Source organism: Cylas formicarius, unplaced genomic scaffold (genome assembly GCF_029955315.1).
Source record: "Cylas formicarius isolate icCylForm1 unplaced genomic scaffold, icCylForm1.1 PGA_scaffold_10__41_contigs__length_53128322, whole genome shotgun sequence".
Lineage (NCBI taxonomy): Eukaryota > Metazoa > Arthropoda > Insecta > Coleoptera > Brentidae > Cylas > Cylas formicarius.
The window spans coordinates 1,572,345-1,592,646 of record NW_026844214.1 but is presented as its reverse complement, the minus strand read 5'-3'; the positions used below and the strand labels follow the sequence as shown (position 1 = coordinate 1,592,646).

General features: G+C 43.3%; 1 protein-coding gene across 39 annotated transcripts in view; it reads right to left on the bottom strand.

Annotated features, from left to right (window-relative positions):
• Nucleotides 1–20,302, bottom strand: part of LOC132696830 (microtubule-actin cross-linking factor 1) — a 290,827-nt gene that overhangs the window by 22,960 nt on the left and 247,565 nt on the right. For 27 of the 39 annotated variants that reach the window (XM_060661956.1, XM_060661989.1, XM_060662074.1 and 24 more), the window contains 9 exons: nucleotides 19,380–19,751; nucleotides 11,928–18,470; nucleotides 11,714–11,868; nucleotides 11,612–11,623; nucleotides 8,455–8,813; nucleotides 5,270–7,274; nucleotides 5,065–5,130; nucleotides 3,554–3,631; nucleotides 3,060–3,340 (listed from right to left, as the gene is read on the bottom strand). In XM_060661956.1, coding sequence (XP_060517939.1) covers nucleotides 3,060–3,340; nucleotides 3,554–3,631; nucleotides 5,065–5,130; nucleotides 5,270–7,274; nucleotides 8,455–8,813; nucleotides 11,612–11,623; nucleotides 11,714–11,868; nucleotides 11,928–18,470; nucleotides 19,380–19,751 — 9,871 coding nt within the window. The remainder of the gene's footprint in view (nucleotides 1–3,059; nucleotides 3,341–3,553; nucleotides 3,632–5,064; nucleotides 5,131–5,269; nucleotides 7,275–8,454; nucleotides 8,814–11,611; nucleotides 11,624–11,713; nucleotides 11,869–11,927; nucleotides 18,471–19,379; nucleotides 19,752–20,302) is intronic. The other 12 variants (XM_060661923.1, XM_060662207.1, XM_060662163.1 and 9 more) reach the window with 4 other exon arrangements.

The following is a 20,302-nucleotide window of genomic DNA, read 5'->3' as shown; positions in this document are numbered from 1 at the left end:
GTGCGAGTCTAGTGTATCTCAGGAGATGCTCCCGCCCAAATGTAGAAAACACTATTCTATTGAGACCAAGGAATTTATAAACAATGTGTATTTGACTCTCATTGAACGTGGTGCCAGCAAGGAGGCATCTTTAGAAGAAACGGCTACATTGACGAAAATTCCAACATCAACTGTATGGAAAATTGTCAATAATCCCACTTTAGCGAGGAAAAAAAGAAGCGATCCTGACATTTTCTCGAGTGTAGATGAAAGTGATCAAGATATAATACGGCGTAAAGTTTACCAGTTATAAAAGGAAGAACGCGTGCCTACATTAGATATCTTAATTAGGACACGTGGGTTTTAAATTTTAAAAAATTGACAAAAGGCAAGTTTTAATGGAATCTTTTAGAATTCGGAAATGGCGACTGGAATATCTAGAAAAAAAAATAGGATTTACAGAGAACAACAAAGGCCAATTATTTACTTGGATGAAACCTGGTTCGACACTTATGATAACCCGGAAAAGGGTTGAGTTGATTCAACTGATAAGTGTAAAACAAACGCGCCATTAAAAAGAGGTAAAAGGATAACTATTTTGCATGTTGGCTCGTAATAGCGTAATTGTAATGGACAATGCAAGTTATCACAGTGGACAGTTGACTAAAACCCCTTCCTCATGTGACGCAAAAGCAACAATCCAAAACTACATGTATAATAACGACATTTATTTTCACGAAGATTATACCAAGAAGCAATTAACTGAGGTTATACAAAACTTGAACCTACAAAAGGAATAATACGTCTGTGATAATTATGCAAAAAATCTAGGGCATACAGTTTCAACCTTAACACTGTATATTTAATCCCATTGAACATGTTTGGCACCAACTGAAATATGCCATTCGTCGTAACAATGTTTTTCCCCGTGTTATCTCTCATGTCCTCAAACTTATAGAAACCGAAGTTTTTAACATTCCTCTACAAAATTGAACAAATTCTGATAAACATATAGAAAAAGCAAAACAATCGTATATCCATATTGCAAATAATATAGAACAATAATTAGAACCGGCGATGATAGCGATGATATATTATGTGAATAATTCTAAGTAATTTAAGTAGGTAATAAAAATAATTTGTAATTTTATTTTAGATTTAAACATAAATACATACATAAATAAATAAATATTGTTTAGTGTCTTTTCTAACAAAACCTCGAAAAATTAAATTCTAAGCAAAGTACGGACCTGTTCGGTTATATTTCATTCTTACAGCTTGCCCGGGTCTTTCCTTAATTCGTTTGAGTTAGTCACTGTCTTATATCTACGAACAGACTTTACCCTTGTATATAGCACGGTAAAATCTGACAGGCACGATGTCAAAATTTTGACATAAAAATAAAATGTCAAAATGACAGCATGACGTCAGTTTAAGTTATGATACCTCTTTGATTTGATTCGTCAGCTTTTGCAAGACACTCAAACGAATGATTGCAACTTTATTATATCTTTTCTATTACCTGACTTATAGTAAAAAAATAAACAGTTTCGTCATTTACATAAAGTCTGTCGATAAACTTGTTCCTAACATAATTCAAAGTTGCAAAACATTTCCAACGCTGTGTTTCAGATGTTCAAGTAAGTTTGGTTTTGTATGGGGCCTCATCTTCCAATCCACCTATTAGAAAAAGTAGCATTTAACCGTTCCCTATTTAATTGGTGAAAATATTTACGGGAGGCCACGATTTATGAATTGATACGCAAAAACTGAACCCGCTGAATGTTGTTTCATAGAGAATTTTTTTTTTTAAAGAAAAAGCATGCTTTTTTGGACTGACGAGGTTATAGGAGATAGGTTGTTCTTGGCAAGGTAGTTAAAAAAAAAGTGAAAATTACTGCCAAAAAGGTAAACAGGTCCACAATGATTTTGATATTTGAAAGCTGTTTGCTAATTTGTATATTTTTGGGGGCTCTTTTTCTAAACGTTAATTGTTTATAGCGCTCTATATCTTAAAAATGTCATTTATGAATTGATTTTTATAAAATTAAATGTGGTTTAGCAACACTGGATAACATTAGATTTCTCTGCAAAGCAATACAATACAGCGTTGTAACCTGCTTATGCGCAGTTTGGTTGTATTGGTCGTGTGAAAGAAAACATAATTTTTGTTATATCTGCGGTAGTTCGTCGTAACTTCTTTTGCGAAAAATTTATGCCACGCTTAATTTGGTGCAAAAATTGGCGACCAAGACAAGTTTGCGTTGAAGCATTAAGAAACTGACAAAAAGGTAGAAAGAAATGTTTCATATCAAACTTGGGGTTGATGAAGCACTTTGTTAAAGCCCTAGACAAAAGTATTTCAAATATTTGTGCGAGATATCTGATGCCAAGATAAAAGAAGGTTTTGTTGTCGGACCGCAGATAAGAACATTATGCAAAGACAATATCGAAAAAAACGCCTTGGTTTCTTTATCTTACAACATTTTCATCGTATGGATTGTAATATGAGTTTGAATGTGCATTTCTTGATTCTTGATGACGGACTGGATGTTAAAACGGAATATGCCCATAAAAACACACAGCCCGATGTTTCTGGTAAAAAAACGAAGATTTTACTAAAAAAAACTGAGCAAAGTTTTTTTTCACATTTTTTAACAAGAATTCCACTTATTTACTGAATAAAAAATAAGTTATTTTCGAAATATATTTGTTTTTGAATTAATATTTGCAAAAAAACTTCAGTCTATTAAAATTATGTAATATCAGTTTCAAAATAAAAACATCTGTAGAAAAGTTTAATTTTGGCCTTTCTGAATGCCTTTTTCATACCATCTTAGACGACGGTGTAATAGATATATGCTTAAAGGAATTTCTCCCCAACTCTTCCAGTTGCAAATTTTATTAAGATCATACCGAAAAATTTTTCATAAATTTTTGTCGTCTTCCAAAGTAGCCCAAGTAGGTATTTATATTTTAAATGCTTGTACAATCAGTGCTCCATAAATAGAGCCAGCAGACGTGGCAGACGATTTTGTGCATTACAAACACCAAGTAGCACACCCAAAAAAAAAGCTTACTGGTTCTAATGATTCCGTCGATGAAATCTTCTCTCGGTATTAGCTCGTTGTTGTCCTTGTCCATCTTTCTAAACAGGTCCGTCAGCCTGGACTTCTTATAGTTCATGAATTTGAGGAACCGTTTCCTCCAGTCGTCCCAAGAGAAGTTGTCCGCCTTCTCCTTCTCCTTCAGATACGCCAAATGATCGTAAAGCTCCCTCTGCCGTTCCCACGACAGGACCCACACGTGCCTCCACTTGTCGTACAAGAACTTAACCCTCGGAGCGCTGAACTCTGGCTCGCTATTTCAATTAAGAACGACGGTTGAAAATGGACGAGTGCGAATTACTATACTATTACAAATTTAAAAGTTGTCTAAATGAGGTGACATCTTTGGAGAAAAGAACCAAAACCGAACGGAAAGATGACAAACCGAATAATTTGATAAAAAAAAAACGTTAATTGTGTGAAAAATATGAGGTTAGGTCCGTAAAAATGAAAAAGTGGAAATGTACCTTCCGGATGGCGGGAATCTTGGCCCGACATGAGGCAATTGCAGGTCCGGACTAAGTTCACGGCCTGGACTCGAGCGGCTGTCGAATAAAAGCAACATGCAACACTCCAAAACACTTTGTTTCTATAACTACTACAACTAAATCGTAGCGGTGGAAAAACCTTTTAGTAGAGTTAAGATTTAAAAAACATTCAGAAAATGAATAGCAAAGTAGAAAATCTAAAAAAAAATGGACGCAAACACGCTTCAATGTAAAAGTCAGATCTTATTAAATTACATAAAACATATGACATTTTTACAAAAAAAAATGTCAGTGTACACCTAAAAGGTTACCCCTGGCCACTATAGAGACCGTTCAATACAAATAGAGTTAGTAAAAAAAAAACACTGTTGACACACAATTTTAGTTACACGGAACGGAATCGTGTTAACACAAAAAAAAAATAAAAAAAAATAAAGTAAATAGACATTTTAGACATTCGAAATCTAACTGAAATTTTTGTTTTGGCATTTTTTAAGATTCCAAATACTTTCGAATAAGATATCAAGTAAAAAACAAAATTTATTCGTCTATTTAAATAGTTGCAATTTTTCACACTCAATCTCGATGCATATTATAAGTTTTGTTACCAGGTTTATGGAAGTCATTCTCAATAGCAATTTAATCTGAGTTGATCACGTTGAGACAGTTTGTAAGAAACTAAACAGCGGCTAATATGCTTCTTTAAATGTCTTCTGTTAAATATATTACCTCCAGAGTTGCGCGAGACTACCAACCTTTCCGCTTTTAAAAGAAAATTGAAAGCGATTCTGATAACAGAGCCATTTTATAACCTAAATGCATTTAAAGAGTTGCTTTCGGAGAAGCAGAGCGTTCGAGTATTTCGGACACAGTTAACGTACGCTTTAAATTATGTATCTGTTTGTTGTTTGTTATATTTATTTTCTCTTTGCTTGACTTGTCCGACACAAGTATTTCTCATTGATATGGATCAATAAAACATGACATCATAATGGTATGTAGAGTTAAAAAATGGCAAAAATTCGTACAGTAGACATTCAAAAACAAATTAAAATTGGACACAAAGTTATATAAAACGAACCTGCTGAGACGTTTACAAAAACGAAAATTATTTTCCAGTAGTGAATATATATCTAAAAAGTCAAATAAAAGGCCACTGGCCACTATAGAAAGCTTCCAATACAAATAAAGTGAGTAAAAAAAAACTGTTGACAAAATTTTGTGTTAACACAAAATAAAATAAGCATTTTTTAAAATTCTAAATACTTTGGAGTAAGTAAAAAACAGAATTTGTTCATCTGTTTAAATAGTCGTAATTTTTCGCACTCAATCTCGATGCATGTTCTTAAAATTAAAAACGAACAAAATATAAGTACGTGGTAAGTAAAGTGGGGATAGACTTGCGACATTCTAAGGTTGCGATAAACACGACAAAGCAAAACGAAACGAATTGAAAACAAAGTGAAAGTGAGAAGCGAAGAAGAACGTACCTTGGCCTGCGACCTAGTGCACCGTGATCGGCCGATGGCTCGTGAACGTCGTGCTGTGATCCCCGGCTAGTGAGAGAAAGCAACAGAACAGAGATGAAAGACATGCGCGACACAAAAACACAAGGAAAAGCGCAGATAACGAGTGCGGACGGAAAGTGTCAATGTGTAGGGTACGTAGAAAGAAACAAACGACAAATAAACTTACATGGGCCCCTTGCCTTTGCCGAACTTTTTCACGTCCTTCGGGATTTGCGCGGGTTTCACTTGCCGAGCCTTGCACACCCTGTCCACCTCCGATTGCCGCTTCTGGGTATTCTCCATAAACTCCTTATGGTCGGCGATGAGTTGCTCGGTAGCGGGAATGTCCATCGGTAATTCTTCCCTCTTCAACGCGATAAGGGTGTTTTCTAAACCCAACAGCCATTGGATCAGCTCCTCCAGCGACTCGTCCAGGTCGCGCAACGATTGCATATGACCGGAGAGTTTCTGGTGGCGTTGCAACGCCCATTGGGACACCTCCTCCCACCTGGATTGAATCACCTTTATCCAATTTTTGATGACGGTGATGGAGTCGGGATGCGCTTTGCCCAGAATGCTGTGGGCGAGCTCCAACGTCTGATCTTTTTCGATTTCCTTCTCGTTGAGTTGAGCGCGGAACTCGTCCAACGCTTTGAGCTGCTCGTAGGCGGCCGCTTCGTCTTGGGGAGCGTTGCCCACGAAACGCAACTTCATTTCCGCGTCGGACAGCCAGTCGAGTATCATGTTGACCGACTTGTGAAGCTTCTCGGCTTCCTTGAGCGCGTCCCGCAATCTGTCGGTCTTGAGATGGGTGAGCCCGGTGACCGTCTCCCAAAGCTGGGTGAGGTCGGTGAGCTGCCGTCTGATTTGAGCCGCGTCGGATTTGCTCGCCGTCCTTTCGAGCTCTTGCCCGTTGCGGATGACCGATTCCATTTGATCGTTTCTTTTCTCCAGTTCCTTCTCGAACTGTCGATGAAGGTCCACCAAGTGATTGACCGTATCCAAATCGCCGTGGACGGGGACGTCTTGCGACAACTCCTTTTCCGCCTTCCTGAGCCAATCCATGAGGGCGACGACGGCGTCTTTGAACTGACCGGAATACAACAGGGCCTCTTCGAGCTTCCTCTGTCTTTCGACGCTCTTGTTGCACACCGAAGTCCATTTGTTTTTCAAATCCGTCAGCATTTGCTTGATGGCGTGCTCGTCGGTTTTGGGCGCTTTGTCCTTCAATTGCTTGCCGTTCTTCATGACGTTATCGTAAGTGGCCTGTTTGGCGGACAACGCCCGTTGAAACTCTTGATGTTTGTTCAAGCGCGCCTTGATCTGTTCCGGATTGTTGCCGACCGAGTCGGCGCGTAGTTCGTCGAGAGAATGTTCGGTTTCGTCCAGCCAATTCATCAAACCGGACCAAGAGTCGTGGAACTCTTTCGCTTCCTTGTAGCCGAGGTCCAAAGCCCTCGTTCTCTCCGCAGATTTCGACGCGACCCGTTCCCATCTGTGCTGAACGCTGATGAGAAGATTCTTGATCAGTATGACGTCCTGTTTCTGGCTGAAGTACTTCAGATGGGTGCCCTTTTTATCCAGGGCGAGCATAATTTCGCGATGGGCGCCCACGTCTTTCTGGAAAATCTTGTGTTCCTCGATTTGGCCCTGGACCGTTTCCAAAACCCTCGACACCGGCTTGAGGTTGGACAAAATCTTCTCGGCGTTGGTCAGCCAATCGACGAACGCTTGCAGCGACTCGTGGAACTCGGTGGCTTCTTTGAGCGCGATTTCAAGTTTGATTTTCTTGTCGTTGGCCCTAGCGGTGACCGAGTCCCAGCGCTGCTTCAGCGTGCGCAGGTTATGCTGCAAATTCGACGCGGTATTGGCGCCCTTTTTCAAGTACTCTTGCCCCTGGCTCAGCACCGTTTCGACTTTGGGCCGGTTCTCCTCGATTTCGTTGTAAATTTCCATGAATCGCTCCAATTGTTCGGAAGCGGTCTCGGGTAAACCTCCGACGGGTTTAGACGCCGCGATAATACCGTCCACTTCGCTCAACCAAGACAACAGGTCTTGGATTTCCGCGTTGAAACGTTGAGCGTCGGCTAGGGCGTCTTCTAGTTCCCGTTGACGATCGGCCGCCTTCTGCATCAGGGAACGCCAGTGGGTGTTGAGGGTGTTGAGTTTGTCCTGGGTGGCTGACGATTCGTCTGATATGCGAATTTTTGGGGATTAATTTTTTACACCCATTTTTTTTTTGAAATATTGCGTAGCGGAACATAACAAAAATGACCACATGAATAACGTCTACAAGTTGCTATACAATTTCTTAGATTATTACCTCAGAACCGGAAAAATATTTAAAAAACTTCTAGAAAAAACGTTGGGTGGGTCTCGCTTACACTTTTCAAGTAATATAGTGAAAACTCCCTATAGCGAAACTCTGTATTACGAACAAAATTTGTTGTACAATTAGTTTTCCATACAAAGCTATGTATTAATCCACTTTGTATAACGAATTCTCTATAGCGAAAGAAACAAGGACACATCAGTTACCCAAATAAGGAATTCTTTACCCTCATAAACTAATTACTGGTCGTCCTAAGTGGTTTTCTTGTAATAAGCGATTACCTTAACGCCTTTATCTCTAGATGATAGTTTCTTTATTTCGGGAGATAGAACGGGGAGAAAACAAAACACCGTCGATTGTATCCACGATTTGGAAGTGCAAAAGGAAAAATCATTCAGGCTGAAGCGGCAGGCAGTTCTAGTAAAAAACTAAGAAAGCCAAAATTTGAAGATTTAAATCGGGCAATGTTGCAGTGGTTCCAACAGTAAGGTCTTAAAAATGTACCTCTGGACCTATTGTAAAACTAAAAGCAGAAAAGTTCGCTGAACAGCTTGGCATTATCGATTTCAAGCCTTCGGAAGGATGGATGAGAAAGTTCAAACTTACTGTAAAATAATTCAAAAAATCGCTTCATTTATAACGTTATAAATAATAATTATAATTATTTATTTAACAGTATTTAATAAAAAAAAACGTAAGCGATTAGTAACTATTTCTCTATAGATTAAAAAATTTATTATTGATATTTATAAAATTTTCGAAAGCTCTGGCTTTAGACTAACTCCATAGAATTATCCAAAAAATAACACTTTCAATAAATTAATTATGTCCATTTTACCCCTGGTATTACGCAATGGGATAAAAATTTACAAATAATCAGAATTTACAATTATAATAAGGAAAACAAAAATTTGGTCTTTTTTTTTTGTATATAATCAATAATATTTTAGGGGTATAAGTAAATCCAAGCAACTTTCGTCTATAGTTTTTACGGGTTCTAAGGAAAGGTGCCAATCAAAATTGGAAAATTTTAAAGTCACCTTCGCCGCTTTCGATGATCTGCCTTCCGGCGTCGTTCAGAGTATCCACGCTGGTCTGATGAGCCTGTATATCGTTGATGACGACCTTTAGCTTTGCCAGTTCGACTTCCAAAATTTGGGCGTCTCCCGCTACGGGTTTGAGCTCGTCCAGAGTCTTGTCCGTTTTCGAAATCCAAACCAGTAATTCGTTTAGGGCGTGCTGGAACTGACCCAGACGAAGCAACGCGTTCTCGAGCTGCCTCTGCCTCTCCACCATGCCCCTCAGCAAATCGTCCCAGCGTTTGTTCACCGCCAATAGCGGTTCTTTGATGGAGGCGGCCTGATCGGCCGACGTCCGTTCAGTTAACTCGTGAGCTTGCCTAAGGATTGTTGAAGGAAACTTAAAATCGATCGTAGTCGAATATTTCCGCGAAATAAACACAAAGCTACTCGTGCACTTTGAGCGTTTGGACGTCTGTGTTACATGCGCATCGAAATTTGCAGGACAAGTTGCAGCGATCATGCTCCATACAATTGTTTAGCAAATGAAATACACTCGAAGCGACACACGCAAGCGAATTTCGATGAAATCCCGGCCAAAAATCAGAAATGCCAACTTAGGAATTTCAGGCACTTATATAAGTTTTATATAATACGACCAAAAATATAGTGTATTCATTTGAAACGTAAATGGACCGTTTTAAATTTGATTAAGCATTGACGCTGCGGAGTATTTTCGAATAAGCAGTAGCGTTTCGTCAGGTGATACGTATCGTCCTTAAGAGTTCAATCTAAATTACAATAAGTTGGTATATATTACGGAGGTATTTGAATGTCCCACTCCACATGGCCTTTATAGACTACCAGAAGGCGTTTGATTCAATCGAAATCTGGGCAGTGATGAATGCAATGAACAATGCCCGCGTAAACTGGAGATATACTCGTTTACTTCAATACATCTACGAGACTGCCACCCTACATGTAAGAATCAATGAAGACTGGATCACCGGAAAGATTCCAGTGAGAAGAGGCGTTAGGCAAGGTGACACAATCTCACCTAAGTTAGTTACCTTAGCTATGTAAGATATATTCAAACGAAGAGAATGGTATCGATATAGACGGAAAACACCTCAACTACTTACGATTGGCTGACGACATCGTTCTCTTCAGTAGCAATACAAATGAGTTGACAACAATGATTCAAGAACTGAAAGATGCTGTAGGCTTCAAAATTAACCTCCAAAAAACTAAACTTCTGAGCCCTGACAATATAAAGGTCTCCATTGAAAATCACTAGCTAGAAAATGTCAAGGGATATATATATATATATATATATATATATATATATATATATATATATATATATATATATATATATATATATATATATATATATATATATATATATCAATCTCACCTGGATAGCATTCGGGAAACTTAGCTATATCTTCCGCAACCCGACTATGCCAATGAATTTGAAAAAGAAGGTCTACAATATGTGTATCCTCCCAGTAGAAACATACAGACTCGAGACTGTGACACTTACAGTGGGCAGTGCAAATCGACTCCGAGTCTGTCAAAGAGCAATAGAGAGAGCAATGCTGGGTGTAAGCCTAAGAGAGAGGGTCAGAAACGAAGAGATAAGGAGAAGAACAGGGATCTGTGACGTTGTGGAGCGGATAGTGAGTCTCAGGTGGCGCTAGGCAGGACACGTTGCTAGAAACAATCTGAAATGGACCAAAACATTAATGCAGTGGCGTCCAAGGAGAACGAAAAGAAATGTGGGGCGTCCTCAAGCGAGATGAATAGATGACATTCAACGACATGCTGGGAAAAACTGGATGCAAACCGTACAGCAAATGTGGCATGGAAATCACTGGAAGAGGCCTATGTCCAGGAGTGATGTCTAGAGGCTGAAGAAGAAGAAGATTTGAATGTGATCCTTTCAGTACGTACGTATTTATGTACCTAATTCTCGAGCTTTGACCTTGCGAGGCTGTTTTCACTGGATAGTTCAAAGTGTAAGAGTGGGTACATGTACTCTATTCATCAGACAGATAAGTTTGATCCTGTGATCCTTCCAGCAAGTACGTATTTACATTCTTGTAAATAATCATTTTTGTCTTATGTGCCTGTCGATAAACAACATTTTTCTTCTTATTTTTTTGTGCCTTCTACATAGTTCTTCGATTTGTAAACAACACAGTCATTAGATAGCACATAACGGACATGAAATTTTGAGATTATCCCCGCATCATTGTATATTTAAAACGATGGAGATGATTTGATTTGAATTGAAACCGCATATACGAACAAAAAACATAAACGTAATTTGCGTAAACGTAATCGTGGGGTCGGTTGTAAAAGCACTATATTTCTGGTCGAAGCATACCTTTACCAGTTACTAGTGATTCCGAATATTGTTAGAAATATGTGGGGGGTCCATTTGTTGTAAATGATGTGTTTTTCGATAATTCTTTCTGACTTAGTTTGTTATAAAATACTGGAGTATTTCGCTAGTAATAATTAAATTTTCGAATAACCCTATGTACAGTAGAAACAAGCAATAGAGTTTCAGAATTAAAAAAAAATGGTTGTCGTGTTTTCTTTATTCAATAATAGTTCTGCCGCTTTTTTTTCAACATTTTGTGGTACTTATGAACTAGTCGATAGATCCAAATCTGAATTTGGCGGTACAATTGAAGCCCTTTTTTTAAATCGGATATTTCTGCACGAGTAATTATGAAGACCTGATTCTAGAAATTAAGTTATATGCCAGTTCACAAAATTCCCTTTCATAGCCCTGAAATCCTATCATATTTCATTATTACGACTGGTTGAGTCAACAAGTGCCTAGAATCAAGAAATAATGAGGACATTTTTTTTTAATAATAATATTACGAAAGAGTATTCAAACACTATTCAATAGAAGTGTGATCTTCTCTCGAATAACCGCATATAAAAAACAAAAGTGAAAATGACAGTGACGCTTAGATAATTGGTACTAGGTTCGGATGTCATTAGATATATTAGTAAGATTTCTTTATCTTGGCGCTGGATTTTTGCCTGAGATTTCGTCCACATTCGCCTACGCTTGACACAAGCCGAAAATATTTACGTTACATAAACGATTTCAAAGCGGGTTCGATAAAACAGCAGCAACGAAAATTATGCTTGCCTTAAGAGACTCCTGAGGTCCATCGGAAAAAAAAAACAAAAAATAATAATTAGATCGTTATTTCAGTAAAAGTGGAAACATTAGAAGCGATAGATTACTAACCTATTCAGGGCCTCTACTTTAACCATGTGAGGGTCGACTTCGGCCTTGAACGTTTTGAGTTGATCGATCTGCTTCTTGACGGTAGCAATGTCGGCCCCCAGAGGACCCATTTTCTCGAACTTCCTCTCCGCCTTGTCCAGAAAGTCGAGCAAATTCTGCAACGACAGCGTAACGATTTCCACCCCCAGCGCAAGAATACCGAACGCGAACCTACCTGCAAAGTTTCGTGGAACTCCATTGCTTTCTCCATGGCATCGATAAGGTTCTCTTCCCGTTTCGCGTAAAGCGCTGTAATATTATCCCACGCGTTGTCCAGATCTTCGATGTGTTTCTTCACTTCCGGTTTGTCCGGTTCGCCGCACAACCGCATCAATTTCTGCCCTGAAGACCTCACTTGGTCGACTTCGGGTTTGGTCTGGTCGATTTCTTGACGGATCTCTTGTAACGCCACCTGTTGTTCCTGTATGGCTTTGGGTTCGACCGCGGGCGGTTCTTGACTGACCAGAGAGTCCTCGAGTTCCTTGAGAGTGGCCATGACGGCGTGCAATTCCTTCCAGAATTTCTGGGCCGCGTCCAGAGCGTTATCCAGCGACGTGCCTCGATTTTTGGTCGCCTTTTGCACCTCGTCCCACAGATTCTTCAGCTTGTCGAGTTTACGTTTGATGTCTTTCACGGCGGGGTCGGCCCTATTGCCCGCTTTGTGGATGACGTCGTCGGCCGCCCTTTGCACCGCCGCGTACGCCTCCTTACGTTTATTCAAATCGCCGATCAGGCCCTCGTTGTCTTCGATCTGATCGCGGATTTTGGGCACGTGCGCGGATATCGGCTCCAAGTTGTTCACTTGATCCGCCGTGTTGGACAAAGCCCGCAACATGCCCTCCAACTTGTCCGAGAACTGGGAGCTCTCCTGCATAGCCTGTTCGAGCGCCTGCTGACGTTCCCTGAGCTCGAGCTTCAGAGCGGCGTATCGCGCGTTGTCGCCGTCGAGCAGTTCTTGCACCTTGGCTCCGTCGTCTTCGTTGCACAGACGGATCAGCGCCTCGCCGGTCTTGTTCAGCTTGTCGATCAGCGGTTTGTGTTCGTTAATGGACTGCAGGAACATCTCGTTGCGATCTTGCTGCTGAGCGATGGCGTCCGGTCTGAGGGCGGGCATCGAAAGCATCGACACCTGCTCCTCCATATCCGCCAACCAATTGGCCAAACCGACGTGGGTATCGTTGAAATGCTCGGCCAGAGGTAGGGCCTGTTCCAGGACGCCCAACCTGTCGGCGCCGAGTGCCGACACAACGTCCATGACGTCGCGCAGGTCTTCCATCTTCTCGCGGATCAACGTGGTGTCGTCGCTGGGCGGGCTCTCCCGCAAAACTTTCTTCGCCGTCGATAAAACGTCGCGTACCCGACCCTTCTGACTCGAGATGTCGTCGTTCAGGGCTCTGTGTTCTTTCAATTGAACTCGAATCAAGTCAGGTTCCGCGGAGGGCTTCTCCGCGTCCCTGATCTGACCTTCGGCCTCGCGGAACCACTCCAACAGCTCGTCGATATCTCCCGTCACTTCCAACGCTCTCTGCTTGCCCAAGTGGATCCGCTCGGCGCGTCGCTGGATTTGCTCGGCGATAGCGTCGAATCTTCTATTGTCGCGAGCCACGAGACCTTCGATCGTGGAAGCTCCCTCACCCGGACTAGCCTGACACAATTGCGGTCCCAAAATGTTAACCGACTCGAGCACCGCCCTCATTTCTTGCAAATCGATTTCCAAGCGCGCGATGTCCGCCTCGTTGGGTTCGGCGGATTGCAGAATACCTTCGGCGCCTTGCATCCATTCCACCAAATGGTTATGGTTCTTGTGGAACTTTTGCACCAGCGGCAATATGGTTTCGGCGTTCTTGAGAAGCTCCGCCCCCCGCGACGTCAGCTCGTTGTAGCGGCGCTGCAGCGAATCCAGTTTGTCTTTCAATTGGAGCGCTTCGTCCGACGAAATATGCCGCATCAGTTCGACGCCCGCGTCGACGGTGCCGTCGACGTCCGCTTGCCGACCGGCGATATCTTCAGTCAGCGACGTCAAGTCGTCCATTTGTTCGAGCAAACGGTCGGTGTGGACCGCGAGCACCTTGTAACGCCCCAATCTTTGCTCCATCGAGTCCATCCAAGCGGCGAGATCTTGGTAGGTCAACACGAGATGCCTCAAACCTTGCCTGCACGCGGTCAACAGCTGACCCACTTGCTCGCTGGCTTCTACCAGATTGCCGTAACGGTCGGTGACCTCTTGGAGCTTATCGGCCAAGCCTGACGCCTCGTCCTCGCCCACTAGCGACATCAGTTTCGACGCTATGTCAGTTAATTCCCTAAAATCGGGTTTCTTGCCCAAGATGTCGTTGTGCAGGACGTCGTGTTCACGTATCCTCTGCTGGATTTTCTCCTCCTCCGTCGGAACGAGTTCCATATCCCTAACTTTCTTCTCGGTCCTTTCCAGCCAATCTTGCAGGGGTACGAGCTTGTCTTGGAACTCCTTGGCCACTTTCATCGCATGTTCAAGGTCGAGGGTGCGCCGTTGCGCGCCTTGCGTCAAAGCGTCGAAACGCGCCACGAGACTTTTCAGTTGCTTCTCGATGGGTTTGCGTTCGGCCGGGTCCGCCTCCTTCGCGATCTCGTTGCCCATCGCGTACAAAGACGACATCGAACCCTGGCGGTCCAACAACATCTTCTTCAGGAACTTCTGCTCCTGCAGCTGCGCTTTGACCACCTTGTAGTCAGCGGACGGCGGCTTCTGATTGGCCACCAGCTCTTCGGTGTCGGACAACCACTTGGCGAGACCGTCCAGGGCTTCCTGGAATTTGCCGGACTGCAGCAGTCCGATGTCGAGTTTCCTCTCGCGGTCGTTGATCCTCTCCTTCAACGTATTCCACTGGTCGTTCATTTTTTCTAAATCCTTTTCCAGATTTTGAGTGTTCACGCCGGACGCGGCGGACTGGATCAGTCCCTGACCGAATTTGTTGCACCGATCGACGTTCTTGTTGAGAGGTTCGATCGTATTCCCTCGGAATTTTTTAAAGTCGGCCTGCTGGGCCCTTATGGTGTCCACCTCCGAGCCGACGGGTTTAAGACCGCGCACTTTCTCGCCGGCGTCTTTGATATCGTCCAGGACGCCGGCGTGGGACATATAGAAGTCCTCCAACTTCTTGAGCGTCGCTTCCAGGTCTTTTTCCCTGGCGCGAGCGCGATCGTCCAATTTGCCGAGTTGCTTCTTCAACGCGTCGACTTGTTGACGAGTCTGCGCCGTGTCCGGAGCGAATCCGCTATCGACCAAACGCTCGCCGGATTGTATGGCGTCGTTGACGTCGGCAGTGGCCTTGTTGATTTTGTTGATGAGTTTGTTGACGTCGTCGATTTGAAGGTTGACAGTTTTGACGTCTCTGCCGGGGGGTTTCATGTTGTCCAGCTCGGACTCGAGCGCGGAAAGGTCGTGAGTAAGTACTTTGACCTTTTCGTTGAACTGAGTCACGGCGGTGGCGGCGGATTGCAGTTCCGAACACCGGTCGTCCAGTTTACCCTGCAGATCGTCGATACGATCTCCGATACTTTCGACTTCGTCTTTGAGATGGTCAGCGTCGATGCCGTTCTCCGACGCTTCGTGGCACAAATCGGCGGCCCGGTTGCGCAGAGTCTGGAACGGTTCGCGCAACCTCGCCGTCTCGTCTTTCAGCGATTTTATACTGTCCAAAAGTTTGGGATCCCGCGAGGCGCCGCCCAAGGCGTCGTGGGACGCCAACTTATCCTCGCAGCGTTCCAGGCCGTGATTCAGATCTCTCAGGTTCTCGTTGAAGTCGCCCAGTTTCCTGGACTGATCTTCCAACGCTTGCGTTCTCAAAATTAGATCGTTATTGAGTTTATCCCAGCGTTCTTTCAGTTCCTGCAGCTCGTTTTTCACCACATCCTTGTCGATGTCGCAGGCGGAGACGAAGTTCTCGCCCAGGGCCCTCGCGTTTTCATACTCGCCCGATTTTTTCCACACCTCGTTTCTGAAGTTTTGCAACTCCTTGAGTTGGGCGGCGATGTGCTTCCTTCGGAACGACACGGGTTTCAACGAGTCGAGTTTATCCTCCGCTTGCCTCAGCCACGGCAGGAAAGTTTCTAAAGCCTGGTAATACTTGCGGCAATGTTCCTTACACGTCTGCAGTCTGGTGTGTCTGTCGACGACCTCCTTGCGCAATTTGTCCCACGTCTGCTGGATTTTGTCGATGTCCCTTTGAAGGGACCGAGTGTCCGCTTTGGTACTGCGCCCGATTATGTCTCTGCCCTTGTTCAGCAGCATAATCACCTCGTGCTCTCTGGCCAAGACATCCCTGTAAACGGGTTCGTGCTGCCCCAGCTGTTGCTCGAGAACGTCCCTTATGGCGGATATGAGAAGCTTTTCCGTTAAAGAGCCGAGCTCGTCCGACAGCCAGCCCAGAGTTTTGGAGCAGGATTCCTCGAATTGTCTTCCGTCCCTCAGGGAGCCCTCGATCTCCGCTTTCTTCAAGTCCAGTTTCTTTTGAAGCGCGTTGTATTGTCGTCCCACGGACGCCAATTTACTTTGGATGTCCGCCCTGGACGCGGGGTCGCTCAACACTTCACACAACTGCGCACCGTTCGCTTCCAGATCGGCCAACAGAGGTCTCTGCCCTTCGAGTTGTCTTTCGAGGTTTTCGACTTTTCTCAATTGTTCTTCCGGATCCTTTTCGAAGGAAACCTCCTCCAAATTATCCGATATACCCTGCAGCGCGTCCCGGAGCCGGGTCAGTTGAGCGTCAAACTCCCTACTGGTATCCGCGGCCGCACCGAGAGAGTCCGCACGTTCTTCGAGCTTGCCGAGCAGATCGGCCCATTTTTGTTGGACGGCGGTGAGTTTGTTATTGATTTTCTGATGATCGGACGACCCGGGTTCGAGGTAAGATAACACATTATCGCCGACGTTGATAAAATGCTGAAGTTGCGGCTGTTGCGAACGGAACTCCTCGCGCAACACCTGAACCTGCTGTACTTGGGACTGCACCATTCGGCTGTCGCTGGATATCGGTCCGAGCACCGTTAGCATCCTTTCCTTGGCTCCGAGCCATGAAGACAACGAGTCGTGGGTGTCGTGGAATTCCTTCATGTCCTCCATGAATTTAATACGATTCTTCAGGTGGTCGCTGAGATTTTTCCAGTGGGATACGACGTCTTCCAGTTCATCGTTTAGATTATCGGCACCGATTGCTCCGAGTTTTCGCTTCAGCAGATCCTTCACTTGGCTTTTCGTGGAATCGAGCAGCGACTGCTTCTCGTACATTTCCTCCAGCACCGATTTGATCTGCCTATTGAGTTTGTCCGCTTCGTCTTTCGAGTTCGGGACGCTGTCTTTCGGCAGCTGACGTTGAATTTTGTCTAAGAACGCGCTCAACGTTCTCAAATTGTCCAAATACTTTTTGAGTTCTTCTCTGACCGAGTCGATTTCGTTCTGCCTGTCGTTTATCTTCACGCCCAGCATAGAGTATCGATTATTGATCTCGGATAACTGCTGCTGCACCGGAGACAGATCTTCCAGATGGAAGCCGTCTTGGCTAGACCTGCGCGACGAAAATCCGCTGGAGGCTCCGGGGGATAGAGGACCGAGTCCCTTAGTGGGTGACGGCGAACGGCCATCTTGGGACGGCCGCCTTCCGGATATTCGTTTGTTCGGGCCGTAACCTTTGCGCCTAGACGGAGAATCGGGTCTATCGCCGCGCGTTAAATTGTCGTAGGCCGTTCCGACGTCGTTAACCTTATCCACCGTGGAGGAATAATCTTTGTACTCCTTGGCGATCGGTTTAAGCTCGTCGTTTTGCTTCTTGAGCGTGTCGAGGTGTATGGCAACGGTATCCAAACGTGTTATCTTCGTTTCCATCCTGCTCAGCCAATCCAACACTTGCTCCTTCAGCGTCTCGTAAGCGTTCTGCTGCTCGTGCCTCAACTTGGACAGTTTGGTCTTCTCGTCCATTAGGTTCTCCAGATCTTTCCACTGGGTCTCCATCGACTTCACCTTTTCTCTGACGTTGCTCGTGTCGGTGACGTCGCGTTTGTTCAACAACTCCTTCCCGATCCCCACCACTTCTTCGAACAACGCTCGGTTGTCGTCCCGGTTTCGCGCGATCTCTTTCATCTGAGCCTTGTACTGCTCGTTCGGCATTTTGGCCAGATCCCGCGACTCGATTATCTCCATGATTTCGCGGTACCACTTGTCGAACTTGGCCGCTTGGTTGTTAAACGCTACCAAATCCCTGTTGATCTCGCCCAGGAACACGCCCCGATTTTGAACACGGTCGAACAGTTTTTCGAATCGGGTCTTGACGTCATTCAATTTACCCTCGATCTTTTTGGCCACCCTAGCGTTGCTAGTGGAGACGATCAGCTCGTTGGCGGACATGTATACGGAATCGATGGAGGAGATGTGAGTGTCGATGTCGGATTGGAAGGCGCGATGTTCGCGCAGCTGCTCGTCGAGACGCTCCTGGACGAGAGAGGCGGGCCTTTGCATGTTTTTGAATTGGTTTTCCGCTTGGTTGAGCCAATCGATGATACCGTCCAACGCGTCTTGCACCCCCTGCGATTGAATCAGGGCGGTATCCAATTCCTGGCAGCGGTTAACGATCGCGTTACTCAATTGGTTGTACTTGTTTTCGAGATTCTGCACGGGTTCTTCCAACCGGTGGATTTCCGACGGGGATATCTGACCCTCGAGAGAACGCAGAAGTGACACGGTGGCCTGAATAAAACGCGCGCCATATTATATTATATTAAAATAAGGCAGAAACAATTTTTTTTTATAACCAAACTTTCTTGGTGGAAGTTTTTATATATACATTTTTTTTTTGACAAAAATGAGATTTTCCAAAACAATTCAAAACGTTTGCCTTTTTTGAAGTCAAAATAACTATTTTGGAAGTATTACTTGGAAATTTTTGCAAGTAATTTTTTGAACAATTTGATACAACGTTGGGCGTGGTTTACTAATTTATCGTTATTATCTAGTTTTATACTGAATATTTTTATACCAACCTGTTTTATTTGTATCATACTGAGAAATAATAAAGGTAAATTTACAGTGCTGTATAGTTAAAAAAAATGTCTGGAGGGTTTTTATTCTTTTAGAAGAAGAAGAATTTTATTAACCACATATTGTACCAAAGCCTGTCAATATAAGGTAAAATACAAAAACAAAATATAAAAAGTATAAAGGTGTAAAAAAAAGTATTTTATAAATAACACAGTAGTGAACAATAACAAATGTAAAGGTCCAACAACACTAACACGGAGTATAAAAATCGTACAGAAAGTGCAAGATAGTATGCTATGACCTTCACACATTTCAAGAAGCCAAGGATTTTAATTTAAATTTTTTATTTTGATGGAACAATTGGTATTTCATAGAAATGTTTGGTCGTTAAATGCATCACTATTATTTATTTTCCGTTTTCGTAAGCTTCCTTCCTACAACTGAATAAAAACAATCAACACGAACCAAACACTAATAGAAACTTCGCGGTTTTATGATTTATAAAAAGTTAATAATTATTTGTGTTTATGTTTTCAGTTAAATCAGGAAGTAATTTTATAACTATTCTCTGAAAGTTTGACGAAGCTGTCAAACTGTCAAAAATTAATTACGACATACCTGTTTGGCGTTGTCTACGAGCTTGCCGTTAGCGACGAATTCGTTATTCAGCGCTTTCGCTTTCTGGAGTTGTTCTTCGACGGTTTTGGGATCACCTCCGATCGGTTCGTTGAGCAACTTGTTGGCGCGGGACTCGGCATCTTTGAGCCACGTCCTGGCTTTGTCCAATGCATCCGAGTATTCCCTTTGACGGCCTCCGACTCCGGACAATCGATCAGATAAGTTGTTGGCGCGGTGCAGAAGGTCGCGGTACTGCTGTGTCACCAGAGAAACCTCGCTGCGCACCGGAGACTCTTGCGACGAGATAGGTTCAATGTGGGGCAACCGAGATGGTAGAGAAGTTCGGAAGTCGTTTAGTATGTTCAAATATTCCTAAGCAAACAAATAAATTACCTTAATAACGACTATGATATCTAAACAATCACTGTGGTGTTCGAATGAGTAAGAGAAAAACTGGTATTCAAGGGAGCATGCAAAATACGCTTCATAATTATGGGTTAAATAGTCTAACAATAAAATTTATCACACACCCTTGTCAGTAAAAACTAATTCTTTGGTTCATCGAATTGACACAAGTCATCCGGGTCAAGGAATATGTATCAAAGACCTAGGGACATGAAAAAATTATTTCCTTGTTACTGCTATACGCACAAACATTACTAAAACTACGCTTGTAACTGACATAAGCAATGCCCGATTATATGTTCGAATCGTAGTAAATTACATTTATATAAAATCAAAATCCAATTCACACTGATATTAATATTAATATCTTCTACAATTTTTTGGAAGCATTTTAGATTCGGTAAATTTTTGGTGCCTGTCGGCAGAGCATTGAACAATCGAACCCCATCACTAAAGAAGCTTTTTTCGCATTTGTAGAGTTTTAACAAACTGAATATCAAAATCATTTTTACCCCTAA